Here is a 24,026-nt window from a genome sequence, read left to right on the forward strand (position 1 = left end):
TCAGCTGCAGGGCAGATAGAAAAGACCTTGAAGTGTGCAAAGTATTTCATTTTGGTGTGTAGGAAAGCCTAAGTATGCTTATGTTACATTCAAACATCAATGTTGTGGCATAGAGATTAGGCAAGTGGGGGGGGGTGCTTTAGGAAGCAGTGTGATGGCAGATATTGAGACTTGGTGTGTCTGGCAGCCCAAATAGGTTCTAGGCAGCCTGGTCCAGATGTGAGAGGGTGAATAGGAAAAGGAATAGGTTTGATTTTGCATATTTATATATGTCATTGCCTTTGGTAGATGAACTTCTTAGTGGACCTCGATGATACCTTTAACACCTACTTCAATAGATAGAAGAGAGACTTCTTGGACCAGTTTTTTAGAATCTAAGAAAAGACAAGGACCTCAGAAGTTATTAATAGCAACCTGTACCTAATCAGGAATACCTTTTGTATTAACCTCCAAATGGTCATGTAGTCATGGCTTAAAGAGGAAAGGCACTACTTTCTGCAGAGCTATGTCTTTCTTGATATCAGTCTCAAATTGGTGCCTCTGCACTTCCATTTTGAGGGCCAAAGAAAGCAAATCTTAATTCTTCTTTTATGAGAATAGTTCTTCAAATACTTTGACAGATAATGCTAGGCAAACATCCCTGGTTTCTTTGACCAAGATTTTTCACTTGGTAAAAAAACCTAGAAAATAGTTCTTGCTACCACAGCCCTTGGTTGCTATCAAATTGTTTAATATAAGAAAAAAGTATTTTTTTATAATCATATCAAAGAATATCCATTGCACTCTCCTTCCCCCTCCCCCTATCTGTCTCCCTCCCTCTCCTCTTTCCTTCTGTCTTAGAATCAATATGTATTGGCTCCAAGACAGAGGAGAGCAGTAAGGGCTAAGCAATGGGGTTAACTGGCATCCCCAGGGTCACATAGCTAGGATGTGTCTGAGGCCAGAGTTAAACCCAGGACCTCCTGACTCTAGGTCCAGCAGTCAATCCACTGAGCTCCCCAGCTGCCCCCAATTGCCATTTCTTTTGCTGCCTGCATCCTAAAGACCATGAGACCTTCCTTTCTGACATGTAGCTAAGACACACATATGCATAAATGCATTTGTGTGTGTGACCTCCTTTAGAGCAGACTGTTGTCTTTTTTATTGTATCACTAGCCTGGTACTTTGTACAAAATGAATCCTTTTTCATTCATTCTGTAATGTAGTTGAAGCACAGTGGCTTGAATAAGTTGACTTGTTTTTCTTGGTTTCTTTATCCTATTAACCATTTTTCTTCACAGTCAAAAGATCAATTATTTATTGATAAGAAAACAAGCAAAGAACTGGATGGGGCTGAGGAATAAATAGGAAGAAAAGAATATATTTAGTAAATAGAAGATAGTTTTCAGTTTAAGAGATCTCTCCTAAATGAGAGGAAAGGAAAACTTCAGAGGGGAGGCAATAGAGACTTGAAAGGAGATAAGGATACTGAGAGGCAGAGGTGAGGAAGGGAAGCATTTCTTAGCATGGGAGACAGAGTATACCAAAGGCCAAAGAAAGAAGAGATGGTTATACCACAAGTCTTTTACCTCTAGTTTCTCCAGCAAGTTGTTCAATTTTATATTTGCCTTTTGTGTTCTTGCTACCACAGCCCTTGATTGCTATCAAATTGTTTAATATAAGAAAAAAGTATTTCTTATAATCATATCTTGTGTTCAGAATAGAGGACATTGAAATCTTTTGTCCTTATTATTTAAATATTTATGACTTCTTGTAATTCAACTAATTTTTCATTTGCAGATTTAGATGCTAAGGCATTTTGAATATAGTTTAATGTTGATATTGGTTTGTTTGTTGTTCTTTTCAGTACAATGTAGTTTGTTGTTTATTTCTTTTTTATTGTGAATTTGTATTTGCATTGTCTGGAAGCGTGACTGGAGCTCTGCTTTTTGATGCATAGTAAATTTTGTTCTAGTTCCTCACTATTATTCTTTGTATGTCTTTGTTTTTTAGGTATATCTCTTTTTTCTTTTCTTTTCTTTTTTTTTAAACCCTTACCTTCTGTCTTGGAGTCAATACTGTGGGTAAGGGTAGGCAATGGGGGTCAAGTGACTTGCCCAGGGTCACACAGGTGGGAAGTGTGGGAAGAGGTCAGATTTGAACCTAGGACCTCCCGTCTCTAGACCTGGCTCTCAATCCACTGAGCTACCCAGCTGTCCCCCTAGGTATATTTCTTGTAAACAGTCTCCCCCTCCCCCTTATTCCATTTATCACTCTCACTTGTTAGATTATTTAATCTATTCACATGTAAAGTTAGGAATGTTAGGTTTACATTTTTTCTCCATTTGTCTCTAAAATTTTAAAAATTAGAATTCACTCCCTTCTCTGTAAAGGCAGTATAATACATTGCCTCTTCAGTTATCTTAATCTACTTTAAGACAACCTATTTCCCACTGGCCTTCTTTCCTTTACTCTTTTTTAATTTTTAAACCCTTAACTTCTGTGCATTAGTTCCTTGGTGGAAGAGTGGTAAGGGTAGGCAATGGGGGTCAAGTGACTGGGGTCAAGTGACTTGCCCAGGGTCACACAGGTGGGAAGTGTGGGAAGAGGTCAGATTTGAACCTAGGACCTCCAGTCTCTAGGCCTGGCTCTCAATCCACTGAGCTACCCAGCTGCCCCACTTTCCCTTACTCTTAATAAGGTCCACCTCTTTTTTAACTCCTTTCCATAGTTTTAGAGTTTTGCTTCAAAAATCTACTTTTTCTTTCCCTTACTTGGATTGTTATTTTAATTGTTAATTTTCTGCATCTTTTTCTAAAAAGGGTTTCTTGCTCCCATGTCTTCATTTTTTTCTTTTGCTTTCTCTTCTCTTCTAGACTTTTATTCTTTGATTCAAGGAGTTTATTTATTCCTTCTTTGGTCTCCATGTTCTTTACGGAATTAAAGCTTTTAAGGTACCTATTTTGGTTTCCCTCTTTCTAAATAGTTTCTGTGTTGTATTACCTTGTAGGTCTTATTCCTTTGCCCTCTTTTTCTGTTGTGCCTCACTCTTTGAAATAACAATTCTTCCAGGTTAATAGAAATTAGAAAAGTTTGGCCCATGGAAAAGAATTTTACTATGTCTCTAACTATGTAGTTCATCATTACCCTTGCCCTGTTCCATGACCATTTCTTCCCACTTGTTATAAAATCTTACAGAGCCATGACTTTCCACTTTTCTTAGTGTGATTCACCTCCAAAAAATTCTGAAACAAAATTTCCCCTTTTCCTGTGCACTTTTGATCCTTGCCCCTCTTTCTCTTTGCTTGTTGTTCATAGGGTCTATCCTGTCCCTCTCCCCCTCTCCCTCTTTCCCTCTTGCTCCCCCTCCCCTCTCCCTTTCCCCCTACCCCTATCTCTTTCCCCTGGAGCATACCACATATTTTTTTCCCTCTCCTTTCTCCTCTTTTATATACCCTCTCGTTTTTCAGTTTAGTCCCACGAAAAATTCTTTCACTTGTATGTAGGATTATGAAATGTAGTCCATGATTTAGTCCTTTCTTTGTATTACCTCTTCTGTAACTTCTATTTTTACTCATTTCTTTGTATGATGTAAGAAAGAACTCTTTTAATGATTTTTTATTTTTATTTTGTGGTCTTTATATGTTTGTTTACCTGTTGCCTGTGGTATTTGAAAAAAATAATTTTGTTCGGTTCTGGTTTTCTTTCTACACATGTTTTAGGCACCTTTTTATTGAACGTATTTCTTTTTTTCATTAATGGTTATGATCAATTTTGCTACTTTAGGTTAATGTCTTTTACTGTGTTCTTCGGAACACATTATTCCTTTCTGCTATTCAAATTTCCTTTCACATTTTAAGTCTTTTTCCGGGTTACATGTAGCATTTTTTGTCATTAAAATTGTGAAATATTGCCCCTCTCTAACTTGGAGTTTGCAGCATAGAATTTTTTTCCCTGAGGGCAGTCAGTGGATTCTTTCTATCAGCACTGTTTTCTGTGTCTAGAAGTCCTGGAAAGATCTTATTTCTTACATTGGGATATATAGGTGATTTTAAAGAACTAGTTATTTTCATCAATTTTCATTTTGAGGTTTTTACCAATGGATTGTTGAGATCATAAAATAATAAAAAAATATGGTAAAAGTTGAGTTGAATAATGGAAGTGATAATATGAAACTAAATTACTTTTTTTTTTTAGTAACTATGGGGAAAATGAAAATAATTTATGGCAATACTTGTCAAGAGTAGAACTGTGATCGTGTGCTTGACCTGGCTTTTTGTTATGATTATTGTCATTATTATATAGAACATGTTAATGTATTTGAAATTCTTTTTGTTTTAGGAGTAGACTACTAATTCTTGTAAGTCCTAATTCATCGTTTGGCACAAAGCCCTCAGCTTTTCCATGGAGTGGTCTGATCTATATACATTGTGACAATGGAAAAAAGGTAACTTGTAAAGTTTGGAGTTTTTTTTAATCTTTTTTTCCTTAAGAGTTAAACCTTATATATATTAGCTTTACAAGTGAAGCTGCTGGCAGTCATGCTTCATTTTTAAAAATACAAGAAAGGATATAGTAAGTTTCAGTGCTTAACTAACTAACTGCCATCCCTGTATACTTTCCAAATCTTCCCTTCCCCCAAAAAGCTTTATTTCTTTAAGGGAAAAAAAGGTATGAAATCTTTTAAATATCATTAGAGAATGAAGCCTTCTACATAAGTAAATTTCCCAGATAACTAAAGTATGAAACATAACATACTTAATGATTTTTATTGCTCTTATTAAATTCAGTTATCATACTCTAAAGCTATTCCCTTTCAAATTATTGAGGGGAATTTCACTTTCTAGCTCATACTAAATGGCTACAAATGTTTGGGTTTTTTCCTAAATGGTTGTTTTTAGTCAGTTTATTCATTGATTCTTTTTGTGTCAGTATCCAAGGCCCATTTGTCTCTTGGAATCAGACCCATAAAGGTTAAGTGACATTAAAGCTAATATAATCCAAACCCCAAGATTGCAAATAAAATGAGGTTTTGACAAACTCCAGTTGTTTAAGATCTCCCAACTGGTTAATTCTAGGATTAGGAATAGAGCAATTTACTTGCCTAGTATTCCTCCTGCTGTAAAACACTTTTCTCATTCTTTTTCTTCCTTCATCTATTGTCTTGAATCTAATTTAATACAGAACTGGAGATTTTGAAGGGAAAAGCAATAACGTAGTATAATAAGTTCATTATTTTATGTGTAAAAATTCAGATTACTAAGTCAGTAAGTACTAATAGGAGATAGTACTGCTCTTCATTTGTAGGACAAATGCATAGGCTTTAAAAAAATTTTTGTTTTTTTACTAATTGGAGCCATAGAAGCCCGAGCATGTTGAGAGTTTACTAGATAACAATTTGCTAAATCATTTTAGATACTCCCCTTGCTAAATTTTTTGGAACACTTTTTAACTTTAAAAAGAAAGAAGTAATAATTCAGGATATTTAGTATTTAGTTGTTAAGATATTCACAGACTGTGTACAATTGTTATTACTCAGCTCAGAGTTCATTTTATTTGCCTCTAGGAGTTTTAAATCAAGACTGTTATTTGAAAACTGTGTTGTAGGACACCCTTTTGCAATTTTTGGATTATGATTTAACAAATGATCTTCTTTATTGCATGAAATCATAAAGACACCAGTCAGAAAGTTTTTTTTAAGAATTTTTGCTAAGGGATTTTTTAAAAATTCAATAGCCTTTAAGGGCTTATATTTTATCAAGAGAGATAGCACATACATATGTACTAGTATATGTGAAATATTTTTAGGAGAAAAGGAACTGATTAATAGCTAATAGGGGTTCAGGAAAACTTCATTTAGAATGTGAGGAATTTAGGAGGGAGTTCATTGAGGTTAAGTATTACAGAAGCACATAGACAAGTGATGAAATGTTGGGTATGAGGAGCTACAAGAAGGAAAATTTGGGAAGAACCTAGATTGTATGTAAGAGAATATATCATAAGACTGGAAAAATGATTTTGAGTCTGATTATGAAGAGTTTAAATGCCAAAGAGTTAGCATTTGATTCTAGAAGTAATAGGGAACCACTAAGGTTTATTGTACTATAATAAAGGCTTTATATGATCAGGCCTGTGCTTTAGGAAGATAAATTGTGCAGCCAGGTGAAAGATGGATTGGAGAGGAGAGAAACCAATGAGGCTATGGAAATTGTACAAGGGAGAGGTGAGGAGAATATACATTAGTATGGTTACCATTTGAATAAGGTTAAGGGGACAGATGGAAGAGATATTAGGAAGAAGCAACAAACTCTTGTATCTGATTAGAAATGTGAGGTTTAGCCAAGGATGACTCTTGAGATTGTGCACATCAAAGACTAGAAGAATGGTGGGTGACCCTGACAGAAAAAGGAAAGAATGGAAAAGGAATAGCTTTGGAAGAGGGGGTCAAAAGAGTATGAGTTCTGTTTTGGGCATGTAGAGTTTGAGATGTCGTAGGGTTGTCCAGTTCAAAATGAGTAGTAGATAATTGGTATTACTGCACCAGAATTCAGAGAGTGAGATAAGATCTGGGTATGTACATCCATCTGGGAGTTATCTACATGGAGATAAGTAAATTCATCAGAGCTGGGGACGTTACCAAGACAGAGTGTAGAGAAAGAAGAGGTTCCAGAATAGAACATTAGAATGCACCCAGTAGTTAGAAGAGAATGCAGAGTTAAAAGGGACTTCTGTGACCATCTTGTCTAACCTCTACCCAGAAGGAATCCCTTCTATTATATATTATATGCTATATTATGTACAAGTGGTTATCTAGCATTTGAAGACTTCCTTGGAGAGGGAACCCACCACCTCTCTAAGCAGTCCATCCCACATTGGGACACTTGTGATTGTTGGAAGTTTTTCTTTGCATCAAGCCTACATTATTTTCTTTGCAACTTCCATCTTTTATTTCTGGTTCCACTCTCTGAAGCTAAAAAGAATGCATCTATTTCCTTCTTCACACTATAATCCTATAGATACTTGAAGTCATATTATGTCACCTTGACTTTTACTCAAGGTTAAATATGTCTTAACTTCTTTAAACTGATCTTTATGGGATGTGAATGCAAGGTCCTTCACCATCCTTGTTGCTTTCCTCTGGACACTCTAGCTTATTATCATTCTTAGTGCCCAGAATTAGATACAGTACTACATATGACAAATGTTGAGGGCACACTAAAGTCAAGACTTTGACATTTATTCTTGGAAATTGTATCCCTCAATGCTGCCTGAGATTGCATTAGCAATCTTGACTTTGAGCTTGTAATCCATTAAAATCTCAAGACCCTTTTTGAAAACTACTGTCCATCTATGTTTTTCCCCATCTTATCCATATAGAGATGATACATATTGAACTGAATATATTTATTTATGACACCTGTGGCAGATATCTGAAGGTTTGGTTATCTCAAAATTAGTTTTCTATCTAATGGTTACATTTTATAAATTTAGCTGTTAATGTTCTTAAGAGATCTATTAAAGTGTAGGGTGTAAAATAGAAAGAAATCACCTTTTGGAGATACATTAACTCCATGGTACACTGACATAGTTTAATTGGTACTTGTAAGAAAGAATGTTTGCATATGATGTCTAAGTTCTGTTTCAAGTAGATCTGATTAGAAGCAGTCACCTCTCTATTAAGTTTATTAACATGCCTTTGCATATCGAAATTTAAAAACAAGTACATGCTTATTTTTGGACATTTATCTATATATGCCCATTCATTTCCTTTCCCTGGTTTATTTCAAAAGGTTGTAAAGGTACAAATTCGAGAAGACATTACTCAGGAAGGTCCTTCAACACACTTGGCCTTTAAACCATTTTTAACATCTGAGTTTCCAGTGAGTCATATGGTAAAACCAATTACAAAACCAGCCTCCACAAAAGTTGAAATAAAAAATAAAACCATCACTTTTCCTGATACAGAACGTGGCAAAACCTCAGGTAATAAATTCAAAAATCACTTAGTTAAAGCTCTCAGTGATATGTGGTTTACCTGTTATTATACATAAAGCAATGATGGATATAATAATATGGGGGGAGGAAGGTCGAGAGAATGAGTTAACATCAAAAATTAAGTATTATCTTAATGTTGGATTTTAAAAACTCAAAATGGCAGATTTCTTGACAATCAGGGCACTCGGTACCATTGTGTGGTGGTATCCAATTGAAAATGAAACAGATCAGGCATCATAACTAATTTAGAAAGCCACAAATTAACATTATTCACACACCATTATTTTTTAAATTTATTTTGTCAAATATTTCCCATCTACATTTTAATCTGGTTCTGACCCTTGGGGAGTTTTGCTCCCTGGGCTTAGATTCTAGAAGCTCTAAGTTCGTATTCTGCCTCTGACACTTAATAGCTGTGTGACGTTGAGCAAGCCACTTAACCTTTCCCAGCTTTACTTTTCTCCTCAGAATAATAAAGCACCTATACCACAAAGTTGCAGATGAGAGAGCTTATTTAAAGTTCTTTGTAAACCTTAAAATAGTGTATCAGTGCTAGTAATCTCTAATAATGGGCTCAGGGAAAATAGAAATAATGGAAATTTGCAGATATTTCAAGAACCCCATGCGGACAAATATACATATATATCTTATCTATTATCTTCAATTTCAGAAAAACATTAAATGAAACTGTTATAAGATAGAAGATTCATTGTGGAAGAAATTCAGATTAGAAGAGCTACAAAGTAGGTCTTTACAGAATCCTAAGACTAAGTAGCTCGGTGGATAGCAACAAGTCTGATGTCAGTGAAACCTGAGTTCAGATCTAACTTCAGATATTTTCTTGTTATATGACCCTATTGCAAGTCACTCAATGTCTATTTGACCCAATTTCCTCATATGTACAGTGAGGATAAAAATAGTGCCTACCCCAGGTTTGTTGTGAGGATCAAATGAGGTAATCATTGTAAAGTATTTAGCACAACACCAGGCATATAATAAGCTATTTATAAATGTTAGCTATTAGGATAATGATGATGAAGATGCCAAATTTATGATAGAAATAAGTATTAAACATTTTGTAAATGGATTTATAATACTAAAGCCAACTTAAATTTCTCAAACACTATTACTTAAACATTAAACACTATCTATTCAAGAAACTAAAAGAAATATACTGTTATATACACTCAGTACATAACAACATGATGACATGAAGCAGACTGATTGCCAGGGCTTAAACATTTTGCCTTTTCTTTTCCTTTTCACTCAAAATGCATTCCACCTCTAGGACTTTTAGCCAAATGACATTGCAGTAGTATTTCATGCTATTACTGTGGAGTTTGTTTGTAATGGATTGAAGATGATGATAATACAAAACAGTGCTTGTAGAATATAAGTATGTTGGACATAGATGCAGTCAGAACCATGTCCTCTTTTTTTTATTTTTTTTATTTTTATTTTTTTTTTTAAACCCTTACCTTCCATCTTAGAGTCAATACTGTGTATTGGCTCCAAGGCAGAAGAGTGGTAAGGGTAGGCAATGGGGGTCAAGTGACTTGCCCTGGGTCACATAGCTAAGAAGTGTCTGAGGCCAGATTTGAACCTAGGGCCTCCTGTCTCTAGGCCTGGCTCTCAATCCACTGAGCTACCCAGCTGCCCCCTAGAACCATGTCCTCTTGGTGAAATTTTCTAACACATGTAATGAGCAATGAAATCAGAGAACAAATGAGCCAGAACTACCTACCTAAATATTAAATCCTAAATAATTCATACTTTACTCAAAAGTCTTGGGATCATTTCCTTTATGAATCTCAAATTTAAAATATTTAAATCTTTGAGGTTGAAGCCTATATACGGGAGAGTTTCCAAGGCCAACATATTTTGCTTTTAACAAATGGCTATCTGTACCCATATCCAGCTTCTTTTTTGAGAAGAGCAAAACCTTTGTATGTCCTTACTTTGTCTCCTAAGACTTAAGTATCACAGGCCTACGTTAAACCAATGATGACTTAGCAATGTAAGAAAATGAGTTTAACTAAATGTAGTTTTATGACCTAAGAGAATTTAATATACTTCTTTTATTGGGTAAGTTAATATTGGGAAGTAAATTTAAAAATAGACTGCAAAAACTGTCATTTTTAGGAAGGGAAATATATAATATATTTAGTTGTATTCTTTGAAACATTCTATTTAAGGGTTTATATGATATTTTATTTTCTCTCTTTTGCTAATAGTGATTATTATGTCGTTATATCTGTTTAGATACTTTTGGAGACTCTTATTTTTTAAAATGTAAGGTTGTTGTTACTAAAGACATGTGAGAATTTGTATTCCATGTGTTGAAACTCAATTAGTAAACTTTCATTAAACATTTCACTTATGCCACACATAAGTGTTAAGTGCAGGGTATACAGAAAAAAAAAAAAAAAAGAAATAACACCTGCCCTCAAGAAGCATACATTGTAAAGGGAGAGACAACATATACATAAATAAATCTATATGTGATATATACAAAAGTAAATACACAGGGAGCAGCTAGGTAACTAAGTGAATTGAGAGCCAAGCCCAGAGATAGGAGGTCCTGAGTTCGAATCTGGATTCAGATCCTTCCTAGCTGTGTGACCCTGTGCAAGTAACTTAACTCCCATTGCCCAGCCCTTACCACTCTTCTGCCTTGGAACCAATACACAGTATTGATTCTAAGATGGAAAGTAAGGGTTTAAAAAAATACACAATAATTTCTAAGGTAAAGTGTACAAGTTAACATTTGTACAAATACATTTGTACAAGATAGCCTTTGAGCTGATTCTTGAATGAAATGAGGCATTCTAAGAAGTAGTTGTGAAGAGAGTTTATTCAAAATATAGGGGATAGAAAGTGACAGGCAAAGAGATGGGAAGTGTAACCTTACATGTAAGGAACAACAAGTAGACCTGGACTGTGCCTCAGGACCAAGGGTCTTAACTTGATGCCTCTGAACTCAAAGGAAAAATTTACAACTATATTTCATTATAACTGATTTTCTCCATAATCTTTCAAATTTTATTTGATATATTTAAAAACATGATTCTGAGAAGGGTTCTTAGGTTTCACCAGCCTACGAAAGGGCTCCATTACATTAAAAAGGTTAAGAACCCTGCACGGTAGTATTATTCTTAGCCTGGAATTGTGATGACAACACAATTTTTCTGTCTACCCCAAGTCTTATTTTCTTAAACCTGAAGTTGAAATTAATAACTGTGTAATAAATAGGAATTTCAAAATCCTTTTATTGTTCCTAAAGATTTTAAAGTATTAAAAAATAGAAAATGAAAATTAGAATAATCCAAAAATATATTTTTAAATTTTTTTCAAAAATTTGAGATATTAGGTTCTATACCAAGCTTTTTCAGATTAAGTTTTTGGTTCGGTTTGGTTTTCTCCTGTCATTCCATATACCTTTTGTAATACAATTCTAACAAAATAATCCTGTTATCTCTAAAACACACTTTTGCATTTGGGGATGCAAGAAGACTATCATCCACAAAATGCACCAATTTACTCTCTTTGAATTGTATACTTTTAAGATCTCTATTTAAAATTTGCAAAAATTGACTAGGTGAATCTGAGAACCCTTGAGGTAAACTAGTCCAGGTCCAGTGTATCTTTTCCCATGTAAAAGCAAAGATCTTTTGAGAATCCTCATGAATTGGAATCGAGAAAAAAGCTGAGCATAAGTCTAGCACAGTGAAATATCTTGCCTGGCTTGGAATGGAAGAAATTATAGCAGCTGGTCTTGGTACAACAGGATGAGTTTTGATTACATAATCATTGACAGCCCTTAAATCTTTTTTTTTTTTTTTTAACCCTTGTACTTTGGTGTATTGTCTCATAGGTGGAAGATTGGTAAGGGTGGGCAATGGGGGTCAAGTGACTTGCCCAGGGTCACACAGCTGGGAAGTGGCTGAGGCCGGGTTTGAACCTAGGACCTCCTGTCTCTAGGCCTGACTCTCACTCCACTGAGCTACCCAGCTGCCCTTAAATCTTGATAAAATGGTACACAAGTCTGCCATTCTCGTCTAACTTTGGCTTTTTAATAGGAAGAATAGGAATATTAAATTCTGACAAGCAAGGTATGATGATCCCTTGTTGGATTAGGGGTTCTATAATTGGTCTTACTCCCTCAATTACTTCTTTAGTCAAGGGATATTGAGGAAGTACACAAGGAACTGGTCCTCCCATAGTCCTCACCCTGACTGATTTCAACAAACCCACATCTGTAGAAGACTTTGACCAGAGATCCTTAGGAATGTCCTCAGGTATTGGATAAACTGAACCCAAGTCACCCTCTGTACTCACTGAATCTAAGAAAAGGATTGGAAAGGCTTTCAAAGATTTTTCTGGAAGCCGTAATGAAATATCTCCAGAGGGAGTACCCTGGATCGTCGCCCTCAGTTTACACAATAAATCTCTTCCTAAGAGATTCATTGGGCATTCTGGCATACAAAGAAATGCATGCACCACAGATAGTGGACCTAAAGTAATAATTTTTGGTTGTAATTTTGCTACCCTTTGAGGTCTTCCTGTAGCTCCTATTACTTCCATTGTACCAATAGGTCTACAATTTTAAGGACTTTGCAGCACTGATTTGCTCGCTCCCATATCAACCAGAAGGTCATAGATCTGGTCTCCAATAGTCACAAACACATGTGGTTCTGTGTTGTTTGATGGTTGGAATGTCTCCAACACTAGAGCTAACACAGTAACATCAGTACAAAGCTCAGTCATCTCCTGTCCATTCAAACACACATCTGCTTGAATTGCATGACTTTTCCAGGATTTTACATCTTTATCACATTCTTCTGATTTAACACTACCCTCATTGATCCCCTTAACCTCTACCTTAGTTCCATTGTTCACATTTACAATCATGTTTTCTTTATCCATTTTATATTCATTATTTTCCCTTATTACAGTCATTAGAATTTTCAACTATTTTTACATCACAATTTTCTTTTTCCTCACATTCATTAACATTAATTATATTTTCATTTGTTTTAATTAAATTATTTATGGATTCATTAGCTTTATCCTCATTACATCCAATACCATTCACCTTAAATCTATTTTTTACTGATTCACCCGATACATGAGAACTCCAGGTACACCTTCATAAAGAACATGCTCCTTTGTTCTGATCTCCCTTCTGAACTACCTGGCTGTACTTTGGTCTTTCTCCTAACTTCACCCAATCTTGCATTGTATGCAAATCTGGTGCTTGAGCTCCTTGGCAACAGGCATTGGGACACCCATTTCCATTAACCTGACCTTGATATTGATTTCTATTGTTATTCCATTAAAATTCTGTCTCCATCCATTATTATAACCATTATTATTATATCCATTATCTCTATTCATTTGCTTTGAGAATTGTCCCCTATAGTGACAATCCCTCACAAAATGTCCCACACCATTACATATATAAGACCCTGGGGCTCCAGACTTCCTTTCCCTAGAAATATATTGATTTCTAGGCTGCACTGATCTCAATGCTGCTACTGCCTTAATTTCTTTGACCTCACTATCTTTTGCCTTTCTGTTTGCATCTTGCAGTTGTCTTTTTAAGTCCTCAATAATGGAATCTTTATCATCAGTTAGTTTTATCCCTGTCAGCTGCAAATACATATTTAGCTTTCCTCTTTAATTTCTCTAGACTCATTGTCTCCTAATCCAGACAATTGTTCTTAAAAAATTGCCTTACTGCTGAGCAAGCATTCTTAACAATCTTTTTATACGAGCAATTGCCTCTTCAGCCAAACCATCAAGACCCAATTGCAACTCTGCTGCATCCATTAATTTGTCTAGAAAAGCTGCTGGTTTTTAATATCTTGTTTAATTCTCTCAGATTTAGATCATGTATTAGGTCTTCCTTTTCATAACCTCATTTATAGATTCTCTAGCTTGTTTTAGATTTCTATAATTGTCCACCAAATTTAAATCCAGTTCTTCATACTGCTCTGGCCACGGTATTAAAGGAGGGTTATTCCTAGTTTGTTCAATAAATTGTTCTCCCTTTTCATTAATAATTCTTCCATGAGAAGAAAGAAATCAGCATAGTCTGGATCAGAGATTTTCACTGCCCATTTAAATTCTCTGATCACTTTGTTAGGCTCATTAAAATACCTGGGGTTTCATCCTTTTAATTGCATCTAACTCTGCAGCTGAGAACTGCTCGTGTGACTGTGAAATAAAAAAAAAAAAAGGTGAAATAAAAGGCAGGTCTCATAAAGGGAACAGGGCAGGGAAGCAGGATTTGTATTTAGGGCCTGTGTTTCCCTTTCTAGCCTATTGGGAGTCTTTGATGTTATATCACTTCTCTGATAATTTCTCAACACCAATCATATCAACATTCTTAAATTCAAAACCAGTATTTTTGCCATTTACATTGTTATTTACAAGAGTTGCATTAAAACATTTTCCCATCATATCCAGCTTTGCTTACATTAGTACCATCATCTGTTTCATCTCTGAGTCTCTGAATATCCAAGTTAAAACACCCTTGATTTCACATAGAGTTACAATAAAAATCCAACAATTTTTTACTTGTACACAATCGCAAAACCTGTCAAAACAACCAGTAAGAATGAACAGACATATTACATTGACAATCTCAGTAATGGCTTCAGCAATTCTCAGCCAAGTAATGTGTAACAATAATTAGGAATCATTGTCAAAAAACAGATATAGTATCCACATCAAATAAGCATACACAGCTTCCATTATTCCCTGTAACATGTTGGCAACCATATAGGAATAATGAGGGAATAATACCTGATAAACAATTGGTTGTGCAAAATCAGAAGCTACACTAGCAAAGTAAACCTCTAAGATCTTTAATTCAACACTTCAGCACTGGATAGTGGACAGAATCTGGTAATTTTGACTGACAGCTTTCTATTTGATTGATGAGCTGAAAGACAGCTCCTTCACTGCCACAAGCTCCTTAGAATTTTACTGCCTGCTGGTACTAAGTTCCAAAACTGTCAGCTCACAGTTCCCTGTCAACTGTCAGTAAGATCACTGATACTAAGTTTTGGGAAAATATTCCTTCCAGCCTTTCCCAAAAGTAATTAAGGTTCAAACCTTCTGGCTCAGCCAACTATAATGTTAGGTTGATATTTAGTATGTTTACTTAAAGGCTAATATCAGAAGACTAACTGTTTGGGAAGGTCAGTTGTGGACTGACTGGCCCAGTCCAGGCAAAGCCTTTCCTGAGGCTTTACAGACCAGTATGTAACAAAGAATAGATGATGTCTTCTAACTAAACCCCTCCAGATCTAAATGTCCTGTTACCAGGAGTCTTCTTGGATTTTAACCTACACTGAACTTACCTATCTGTCTAAAACACAGACCCTAATATAAATAAACCTACACTGACCCAAAACACACCCACCCACCCATTTTGGTGGTAATAGAAGGTAGTGGGTTTTGGCAGTTAGGCAAGACAGAGCCCAAGAAAAGGTCCTGGATCCAGAAGGACCCCAGACCAAATATTACTGACAGATGGCCCAGATGAATTCAGGATCACACCAGGAACTATGTAGATATCAATTGGGTAGCAAGGAAGCAGGATAACAGAGCCGCAATGTAGAAGCAACCAAGGGAAAGTAGCTAGTCTCTCCAGGCCCAAACCCAGAGCAAAGACCCAACTCAAGGCCCAACTGTCTTTCAGAACAGTCTAGCTCTCTCCACAGGATTCCAGAATCCTGTACTCTGCTGCCCATGCTTCTGCCCTCTGCAAACTTACACACTTTAACTTAACTTTTCCTATAACGATTTACAAAATTTGAGAGTTAATAGTTTCAAAGATGTTAATTTCTTTCAGGTACAGTATTGGTACTGATTGATTTGGACCTTAAAAAAAATTTTTTTTGTGACATATCTCCCGTGTAATGCTTCCTAAAAATACCCTGTTTCTTGTCTTTCAAATTGGATCATACTATATTAATTGCAATTTTATTTTACATCCTTTTACAACTATATTAATCATATGTATGTCCTTATAAAGGAAATACTTTGTATCTCCAAACTTAAGAATGATACTGCAAGAAAATCTGTACATATGTACAAATGTAGAGAAATGTAATAAATGCTACTTTGAAAAAAAAAAGACTTTTGATGAATTACAAAAAATATAAGGTAGCCAGCATTTAAGTACCTACTGTGTACTGAGGTCTTTGATATAGATCCTGAAAAGAGATAAAAATTAGATGAGAGACAATTTCTGTACTCAATTAGACACTTACTTTGGAAGATAACCCATCATCATAGCTGTTAAATACAATACTGTCTGATAAATGCATCAGAGACCTAGAAAATTAGAGTGCTGTATGAGATCTCCGAGGAAGACTATTAACAACTTCAATGAAATAAGAAGTGAAAGGTGACTTAAAGTATTTTTTGCCCTTTTTACATTATCTGAGTAACTTTCTTGAGTTGGTTTGACTTAAGCATTTATGTTCTCCTTTTAGAAAATTATCTGGAACTTGAAAATAATGGTGATGAAGAAGCAAAGTGGAATTTATCATCTTTTGCTCCAACTTATGTCAAGGTTGTCACAGCAATTTAAACTATATAATTTATAATTTCCTGTTAATTTTTCTTGCCAGAAAATTTATTAACTCCATTTTTTTGTTGCTATATTTGAACTTGATCCTAATACATGCTCACACATCAGTATGCTAGCTTTATTGTGAAATCATTCATTCTGTCTTTTTTATGTCAATGGATTCTCCTTTTTCACTTTCCCCTTTAGAAATTTGGTAGAAATTAATCATGTATAATAGAACATTGAACTAGGATCCTTAAGACTTGAGTTCTAGTCAGTTTCACTGCTTATTAAACTTTGTGTTGTTTTATCATTTCTAAGTTTTCTTTTTCTGTCACATGAGATGGCTATGAAGATTAAATAACTTGAATGTATTTTGTAAAATAGTAAAGTGCCATACAAATGTATGAAGTGCTATTCTTAGTGAGGAATTCATCTTTGTTCTTATTTAATTTTTATATTATTTTTATTTTTCCTTTGTGTAGGATGTTGATGAAAGCGGAGATGTCTTTAGAGCTACTTACACAGCTTTTAGATGTTCTCGTATTTCTGGTACCTTAGAAGGTCATGGAAAACAGAAGGTGAGGGCAATATCTTTGTTGAGCACACTGTTAAAGAAAAGTTAACTTCATTAGACTTGATCTTATATGGGACAGTTAACTTCACAGAGATGAACATTTTTCTCATAATCATGTCATATTCCCCTGGCCAACCCTCAATCAATAGTAAATTAAGCAACTATTATATCCTAGCTGCTGAGCTAGTGATAGAAATACAAAAATGAGGTGGCCCATGTCCTAGAGGAGCTTATGTTCTACATATAATAAACAAATAGTTATTGACATGGAAAGCCATTTAAGAGTCTAGGTAATGGAAAGCAATTTACAGAGTATGTATTGCTTTACTGAGTTAGATGCTTTCTTAAAACCAGAAAACACAATAGACTCTTATCTTTGCTACGATTCTCAGATAGTTGAGTTACCACAGAGTAACTACAGAAATGTTGTGCACATTTGAAAACTGCCTGTAAAAAGCCTACATGTCTTATATTTTTGTCAAGGATATCTTATTGTGTATATAGAGTATACTAAAAAGACTTACAAAGATGAGAAATTAGATGTATACTCAGAAGTAGTTGAGGTCTTGCTTTAAAAAAAAGAAGAATAGCTGATAATCTTTTCCATAGCTAATAAACTTTTACTTTAAAAAAAAACTTCCCCTCACAACTTAAAAAAGTTATTCTCTAACTGGCTTTAACGTTTGTGAATTTGAAGATAGATTTCTTTAGCATATAGTTGACTAGATTTTTTACTTCTTCCTGATTTTTTTCATCATCTTTAGTGCCATTTCTACTTCATATGATAAATTTACTCTCAGGATTCTACAGTTGTCAAAATCACTGTAAAGCCAATGAGCCTTATGTCCCATTTTCCATCTATTTTCCTGCAAATCTCATCTATAGAATTTCCCTGGGTAATATCATTTATATTTTCTCAAATATTTTTACTATTTTGGAGTTACTATCATTAAACTTGTTATCTCCCCCCAGTTGTGTTTTTTGTAAGTGTGCTTATATTCTAAATTACTATTTTGTCCCCTGGCTGCCTTGTCTTTCTGATTAGCTTGGAGATTGTGTTTGCTGGTTAATGTAGTTTCAGAGATTTGTTATAGCTCTTTATGGTGATCGTTACACGTTTGTCCTTTATTTTTATCCATTTTTGGAGGCCAGTTTCATGTTTTCATTACTATGATTGTTTTCAGTGTCCTCCATTATTCTTTTGCATTTTTTAGTGTAAATTTTGACATTTACTTCAACCAGCCAGTGGTTTGACTGCATATAGACTTAATTGATTCCAAAATACTATGTTTATATCCAGTCATACCCTCTCTGTTAAAATACAAGCAACTTAATTTTTTTGTATTTTTTTTATTGCTTTCCAGGGCCTCATGACTCTTCTTAAAGAAAAAATATAAGATGTACAGATAGGAGTTTTCCAGAGAGTCTTTAAGTCTTTGGTCTCTTTAGATCCTTGATCCCAAACTATTTTCCAACATTGTCCTCTTCCCATGCCCATTTTCACTTTGTTGTTACTGGGTATTAAATATATGTACTGACTTTGGAATATTTTTATTAGTCTTTATAGAACTTATCTACTATATCCTTCACATATAGCTTCAGAATGAGTTGTTTGCTTATACTCATAAGGTCAGTGGTGTGAAGAGACCAAATATCTCATCCAATTGTTTTGTGTAACTTTGGGGTGCATGATAAAGATTTTATCAGCTCCTATATTTGCTGAACTATGAGCTACCCTTCCATTAAGTTGCTACTTATTTACATAATCAGGTTTAGTATATAAATGTCAGTTTGGAGTTCCCTCAGTACTGTGATTGGTCATTTGGCTGGAATCACATAATCACATAAGATGGTCTGAAAACTATTAGCACCTTTAAATAGCACTAGTCATATCAAGAACAAAATGCAACAGAAATATTTTGATGTTTCAAAGACATTTAATGCCATATTCATACTTTTAAAACTTTTGCCTTATAGATTTATCATAAATTTTAGCTCTTGTCTTTTGGACAGTAGAGGGTTACATAATGAATACAATAAATGAATACATCCCAAAACCCTTGATTATGTATCTGTGATTTAATATACTGAACCTTTTCCAGCCTTCTTCCTCATTTAGCTTTCCTACACAACAGCTGTAGTGTAATTTGAAAACTGCCCCCCACCCCGAATAATGTACTTTTGGAGGTGTTGATTTATATAAAGTACATTGGACCTAGAATTAAGTTAGTCCACTTGAAATAAAATTAACATTTTTTTCCTAAAAAGTTACAAATATGACCAACTCTATGCATTTGTTGCTTCTTTCTTCATATGAAAGCTTATTGGCAGAGTAACAGAGAAATAGAAGTATCAACGGTTAGTAATAATGAGATGAAATGTCACAAAAGCTCTTATGTATATTTTATAGATTGCTATCACTTTTTTACCAAGAGATAAAGGAAATTATGCTCAGTTTTGGGAAGTCGAGTGTTATCCCAGTGCAGAACCTCACATTAAACATGCACTGCGATTCCTGCTATCTGGAGTGGTGAGTATTATGGATGAAAAAAAAACATGTATTAAATGTTTCTTAAGTGTTACGTATTATAATTTAATTCCTGTAGCTAAAGTAACTTTTAAAAAATGAATATTATGCTTTTAGATGCTATTAGTGAAAGTTACCTTTGTATTCCTTTTTGGTGGAGAGGAGTTGGGAAAGATTGCTTTCTTTTTAAGCAGTTTTCTTACTGTTACACATAGTAGCTGTATCTACAGATGGAGACTGGCATGTGTGATTACAGGCATTTAAAACTCATAAGTAAAATTGGGGGATAATTAATTATTGACTTAATTATTTTAATGTATTAACTATGACAAATGATAAATCCATAACTACCACATTTAAGATGTTTTAAGCTGGAGAGATTTTATATCTTTTGCTTCTTTATAAAAGTTTTGACATAGAAGTAAGAAAGATGGACGAGACATCTGGAAACCTGGGCTCTAGTTGTGGGCTCTGCCACTGATTATTTCTCTGAACTTGGACAAGTCACTTAACCTACCAGAGCCTCAGGTTCCACATTGGTCAAGTGTGGATAAAAACTATCTTCTCTATCTTGGTGTTGCTGTGAGATCAAATTAGAAAATCTAGGTGAAAATGCTTTATAGATTGTAAAGTGGTATTAAGAAATAACTTTCTTATAGCTTCATTGTTTTCACATGACCAAGAATGTTTTTCCCCACTTTTCATATCTTTCTTTCTAATAGAGTACTGGGCCAGAAGCTGGATCAGAAAAAGTGTCTACACATGCTCTGATAAAAACAGATAATCTATGTAGGTCCAGAAAACAAACTGGCTCTGAGGCTTCTGCTTTTGTACCTCGGTATGTGTTTGTTTTATGCCACGCTTAAAATTTTTGGAGAGATATGTGTATATAAAATGCAGATTTCTTAATATAGTTTTAATGATGGTATATTTTATTAAACTGGTTCATGTCAACAAACTTTAGATGTAAAGCTCAGGGCACTTAACAAATGGAAAAAATGGTTTTTTTACGATTTATTACTAAAGAATGGCTGGTTTATTAATCACTTATTGAATTTATTATAAACCTGTTCATTCGTATTCATTTTGAACATAAGTTTAGCCAGAGTTGCAATTATGTGCCATTCTTTGTTGCAGAGGATAAAGAAATAAGGAAAACTCTGAAGAACTTTAATTATTTGGAAGATTTTGTCAATATAAACATTGATACTCAGTGGTTTTAATATAAATATAAGCACAAGAAGATGGCGTCAAATGTTTTGGGAATACAGTTAAGAATTAAGAAATGAGGCTTTTACTGACTATTCAGTAACATGTATATTTTTCATTAATTTCTTTGAAGAAACAAGTAGGAAAGCAATAGACATGGTGATAATCATAGTAAATGAAGTTGACTCACTTAACAAATGTGAACTACTAACTCCTGAAGAAGCAATCATTTTACACGCAGCTGTCGCTGCAGTTTGATTATCATTAAAGCAAAGGTCAAAATACATACCACTTGGGGGAATGAATAAAGATGACAAGACATAGCACACAATTACAGTAACTTGAGCTTGACCTAGTTCATATTCCAGCTCTGAAATGAAAAATAAGTAAATAATTACTTCCAACTTTTATTAACTATCTTTTAGGTAAGTTTAATTGTTGCAGTCCAGTCACCAAAACATGATAAAAAGAACTCTGAAACCTTATGCAGTAAGAAATAATGTATACAAGTTATTGAGAGAAACATAGGAAAATTTATATAAGCTGGTATGGTGTTGGAATAAACAGAACCAAAAAAAAAAAAAAAATACAGTCAGTGTCATTAAATGAAAGAACATGAAAAGGAAATTAAACTATCTAGTCATAATCTTTTATTCTTGATTTCCCCATGCCTTATTTATGTCTTCAATCATGTTCTTCATCCATATTTTGACCTTCAGTCCTTCCACCATCATTCCTATACTGTATCTGTTTTCCTCTTTTCCCAATGTCAACATTATGGTTGAACCATCTGAACTCTACACTATTCTTTACTCCAAGAATTTTTAAATCTTCTTATTTTTGGCAGCTTCATGAAGCCTATGGATCCCTCCTCAATCAATCAAATCAAATCAATCAATCAAAGCATTTATTAAGTATTTATGTGCCAGGCACTATGTTAAGCACATACTTAATACAGAGAGGCAAAAAACAGTCTCTTCCCAAGGAGCTCACAGTCTAATAGGAGAATCAACATACATACAAATATGATATATAGAGGATATATTGAAGATAATCTTAGAAGCAAAGCACTAGCAGCATTATAGGCTACAGAAAAATGATTCTTAAAGAAGTCTGGGATTTGAAAGAATCCTGGTGGTAGACACAAAAAGGGAGAACGTCTCAAGTATGTGGGACATCCCTGGAAACTAACAATCAGGTGATAGTATCTCATGGGAGGAACAGCAAGGAGGAGTGTCACTAGACTCCTACACACTGTAGGGGTGAATAGATATAAGAAGACTGAAAGGTAAGAAATGGCCAAATCACGAAGGGCTTTAAAATCCAGATGGGATTTTTATATTTGATCTTGGAAATAAGAGCAGCCACTGGAACTGTGTCAAGCTGAGGGGTGATATGGTCAGCTCTTGATAATCCTTGTAGCTCAACAAAGACAATCCTTAGCTAAGTTGAAGATAAACAGAAGTGGGGAGACACTTGAGGCACTCTCAAGAATCAGAAGACTATTTCAGTTGTCTAGATGTGAGATTATGAACACCCAAACCAGGAAAACAGGAGTGTCAAAGGAGATATAGGGACATATAATACAGTATTACTAATGTAGAGCTGCTGGGATGCGGTAACAGATTGGATATAGGCTGGGCACAGGGTGGTAAGAGTGAGGAGTCAAGGATTTTATCTAGGTTGTGCACCTGAGTTCCTGGGAAGATGTGGATTTAAAAATATTAATGAAGTTTGAGCCAGAGATAATTAGTTTGTTTTGAGTTCAAGATGTCTATGAGGCTTAATAATTCTTAGAATAATTTTTTAAATAATTGAAGGAAATGCTAAATTTCAAGGATTGAAGTGAAAATAAAGATATAATTCTTTTTGATCCAGTTAATGGACCCCCTAAATCCATATAGCAGGCTACAGGTGCTGGGTTAAGAATCTCTGCTCTGCTCTTAACCTTGCTCTTCTGACCTAGCACTCTTTCTCAAAGCCCACTCCTGGATTACTCTTATCTGGCTCCTTTGCACATGTTGCTGGTCAAATCTAGAAAAAGGCAGGAAACTATGCTGACTAGACCCACTACAGATTTGTTGTTTTGGGGTCATGTCTCACTGTAACCCCATTTGGAGTTCTCTTGGTAAAGATCCTAGAGAGGTTTGCCATTTCCTTCTCCAGCTCATTTTACAGATGAGAAAACTGGAACATACAGGGGTTAAGTGCCCAGGGTCACATAGCTAAGTTTCTGAGGCCAGATTTGAACTCACAAAGATGAGTCTTTTGACTTCAGGCCTGGCTGCACCACCCAGCTGCCCTACAGACTAATCTCTAATCTTGGCCCTCACCTGCACCACCCAGCTGCCCTACAGACTAATCTCTAATCTTGGCCCTCACCTGTAGCAGGCAATCTACTACTGCCTAATCAATTCTTTATCTTCAACACCACAGTGACTGTTCTCGTCTTCAGATCTCTCATGACACCCTTTCCCCTCTTCTCTCATTTGAAGACCTCACCTCTTCATGAAAAAATTGAGACCATTTGCCAAAAGCTCCTTCATCTCACTACTCTTCATGTATATTCTGTTCCTCTGAAATTATTCCCTCCTACCTCCTCAGTCAATTGGTGGCACAATATAGAGAGAGAATGCTGGGCCCGAGTTCAAATTTGGTCTCAGTCTCACTAGCATTGTGGCCCTGGTCAAATCACTTAACCTGTTTGCCTCCATTTCTTCACCTACAAAGAGCACCTCACTCTCCTAGGGTTGTTGTGACAACCAAGTGAGGTATTTGTAAAAGCACTTAACATCATTTCCGGCATGTAATAGCTGATATAGAAATGCTTAAAACTTTCCTTCCTCCCTCCATTCCATTATCTGATGAAGCTGGGCCTTCTCTTTACCAAGACCAAGTCCTCTTTTTCTTTTCCTCTCTAGTTTCCTCTAGCATATACTTACCTATAAGTATTTCTGGAACGATCCCTCACATGTCCTAACCATCCCTGCTTTCTTTTTTTCTGTTATCTCTTTTTCTTAGTTAAACTAAACAGATTTAGCTCAAATGGCATTTTATGCAGGAGGTCATCTATTTTTCTTCCACCTACCTTCCCATTACTACTGCCTTCTCTATATTCTGTATGTCTGCTGTATATACCTATTTACATTCCT

The 24,026-nt window shown here is 35.1% G+C and overlaps 1 protein-coding gene across 1 annotated transcript in view; it reads left to right on the top strand.

The window, feature by feature from the left end:
* Positions 1-24,026, top strand: part of CEP192 (centrosomal protein 192) — a 176,725-nt gene that overhangs the window by 143,088 nt on the left and 9,611 nt on the right. Inside the window, exons 37-42 of the mRNA XM_044683214.1 lie at positions 4,321-4,426; positions 7,770-7,962; positions 16,485-16,564; positions 17,047-17,142; positions 19,549-19,749; positions 20,388-20,503. Of these exons, the coding sequence (XP_044539149.1) occupies positions 4,321-4,426; positions 7,770-7,962; positions 16,485-16,564; positions 17,047-17,142; positions 19,549-19,749; positions 20,388-20,503 (792 nt within the window). The remainder of the gene's footprint in view (positions 1-4,320; positions 4,427-7,769; positions 7,963-16,484; positions 16,565-17,046; positions 17,143-19,548; positions 19,750-20,387; positions 20,504-24,026) is intronic.

This window comes from Gracilinanus agilis, chromosome 1 (assembly GCF_016433145.1).
Source record: "Gracilinanus agilis isolate LMUSP501 chromosome 1, AgileGrace, whole genome shotgun sequence".
In the NCBI taxonomy this organism is placed as follows: Eukaryota; Metazoa; Chordata; class Mammalia; order Didelphimorphia; family Didelphidae; genus Gracilinanus; species Gracilinanus agilis.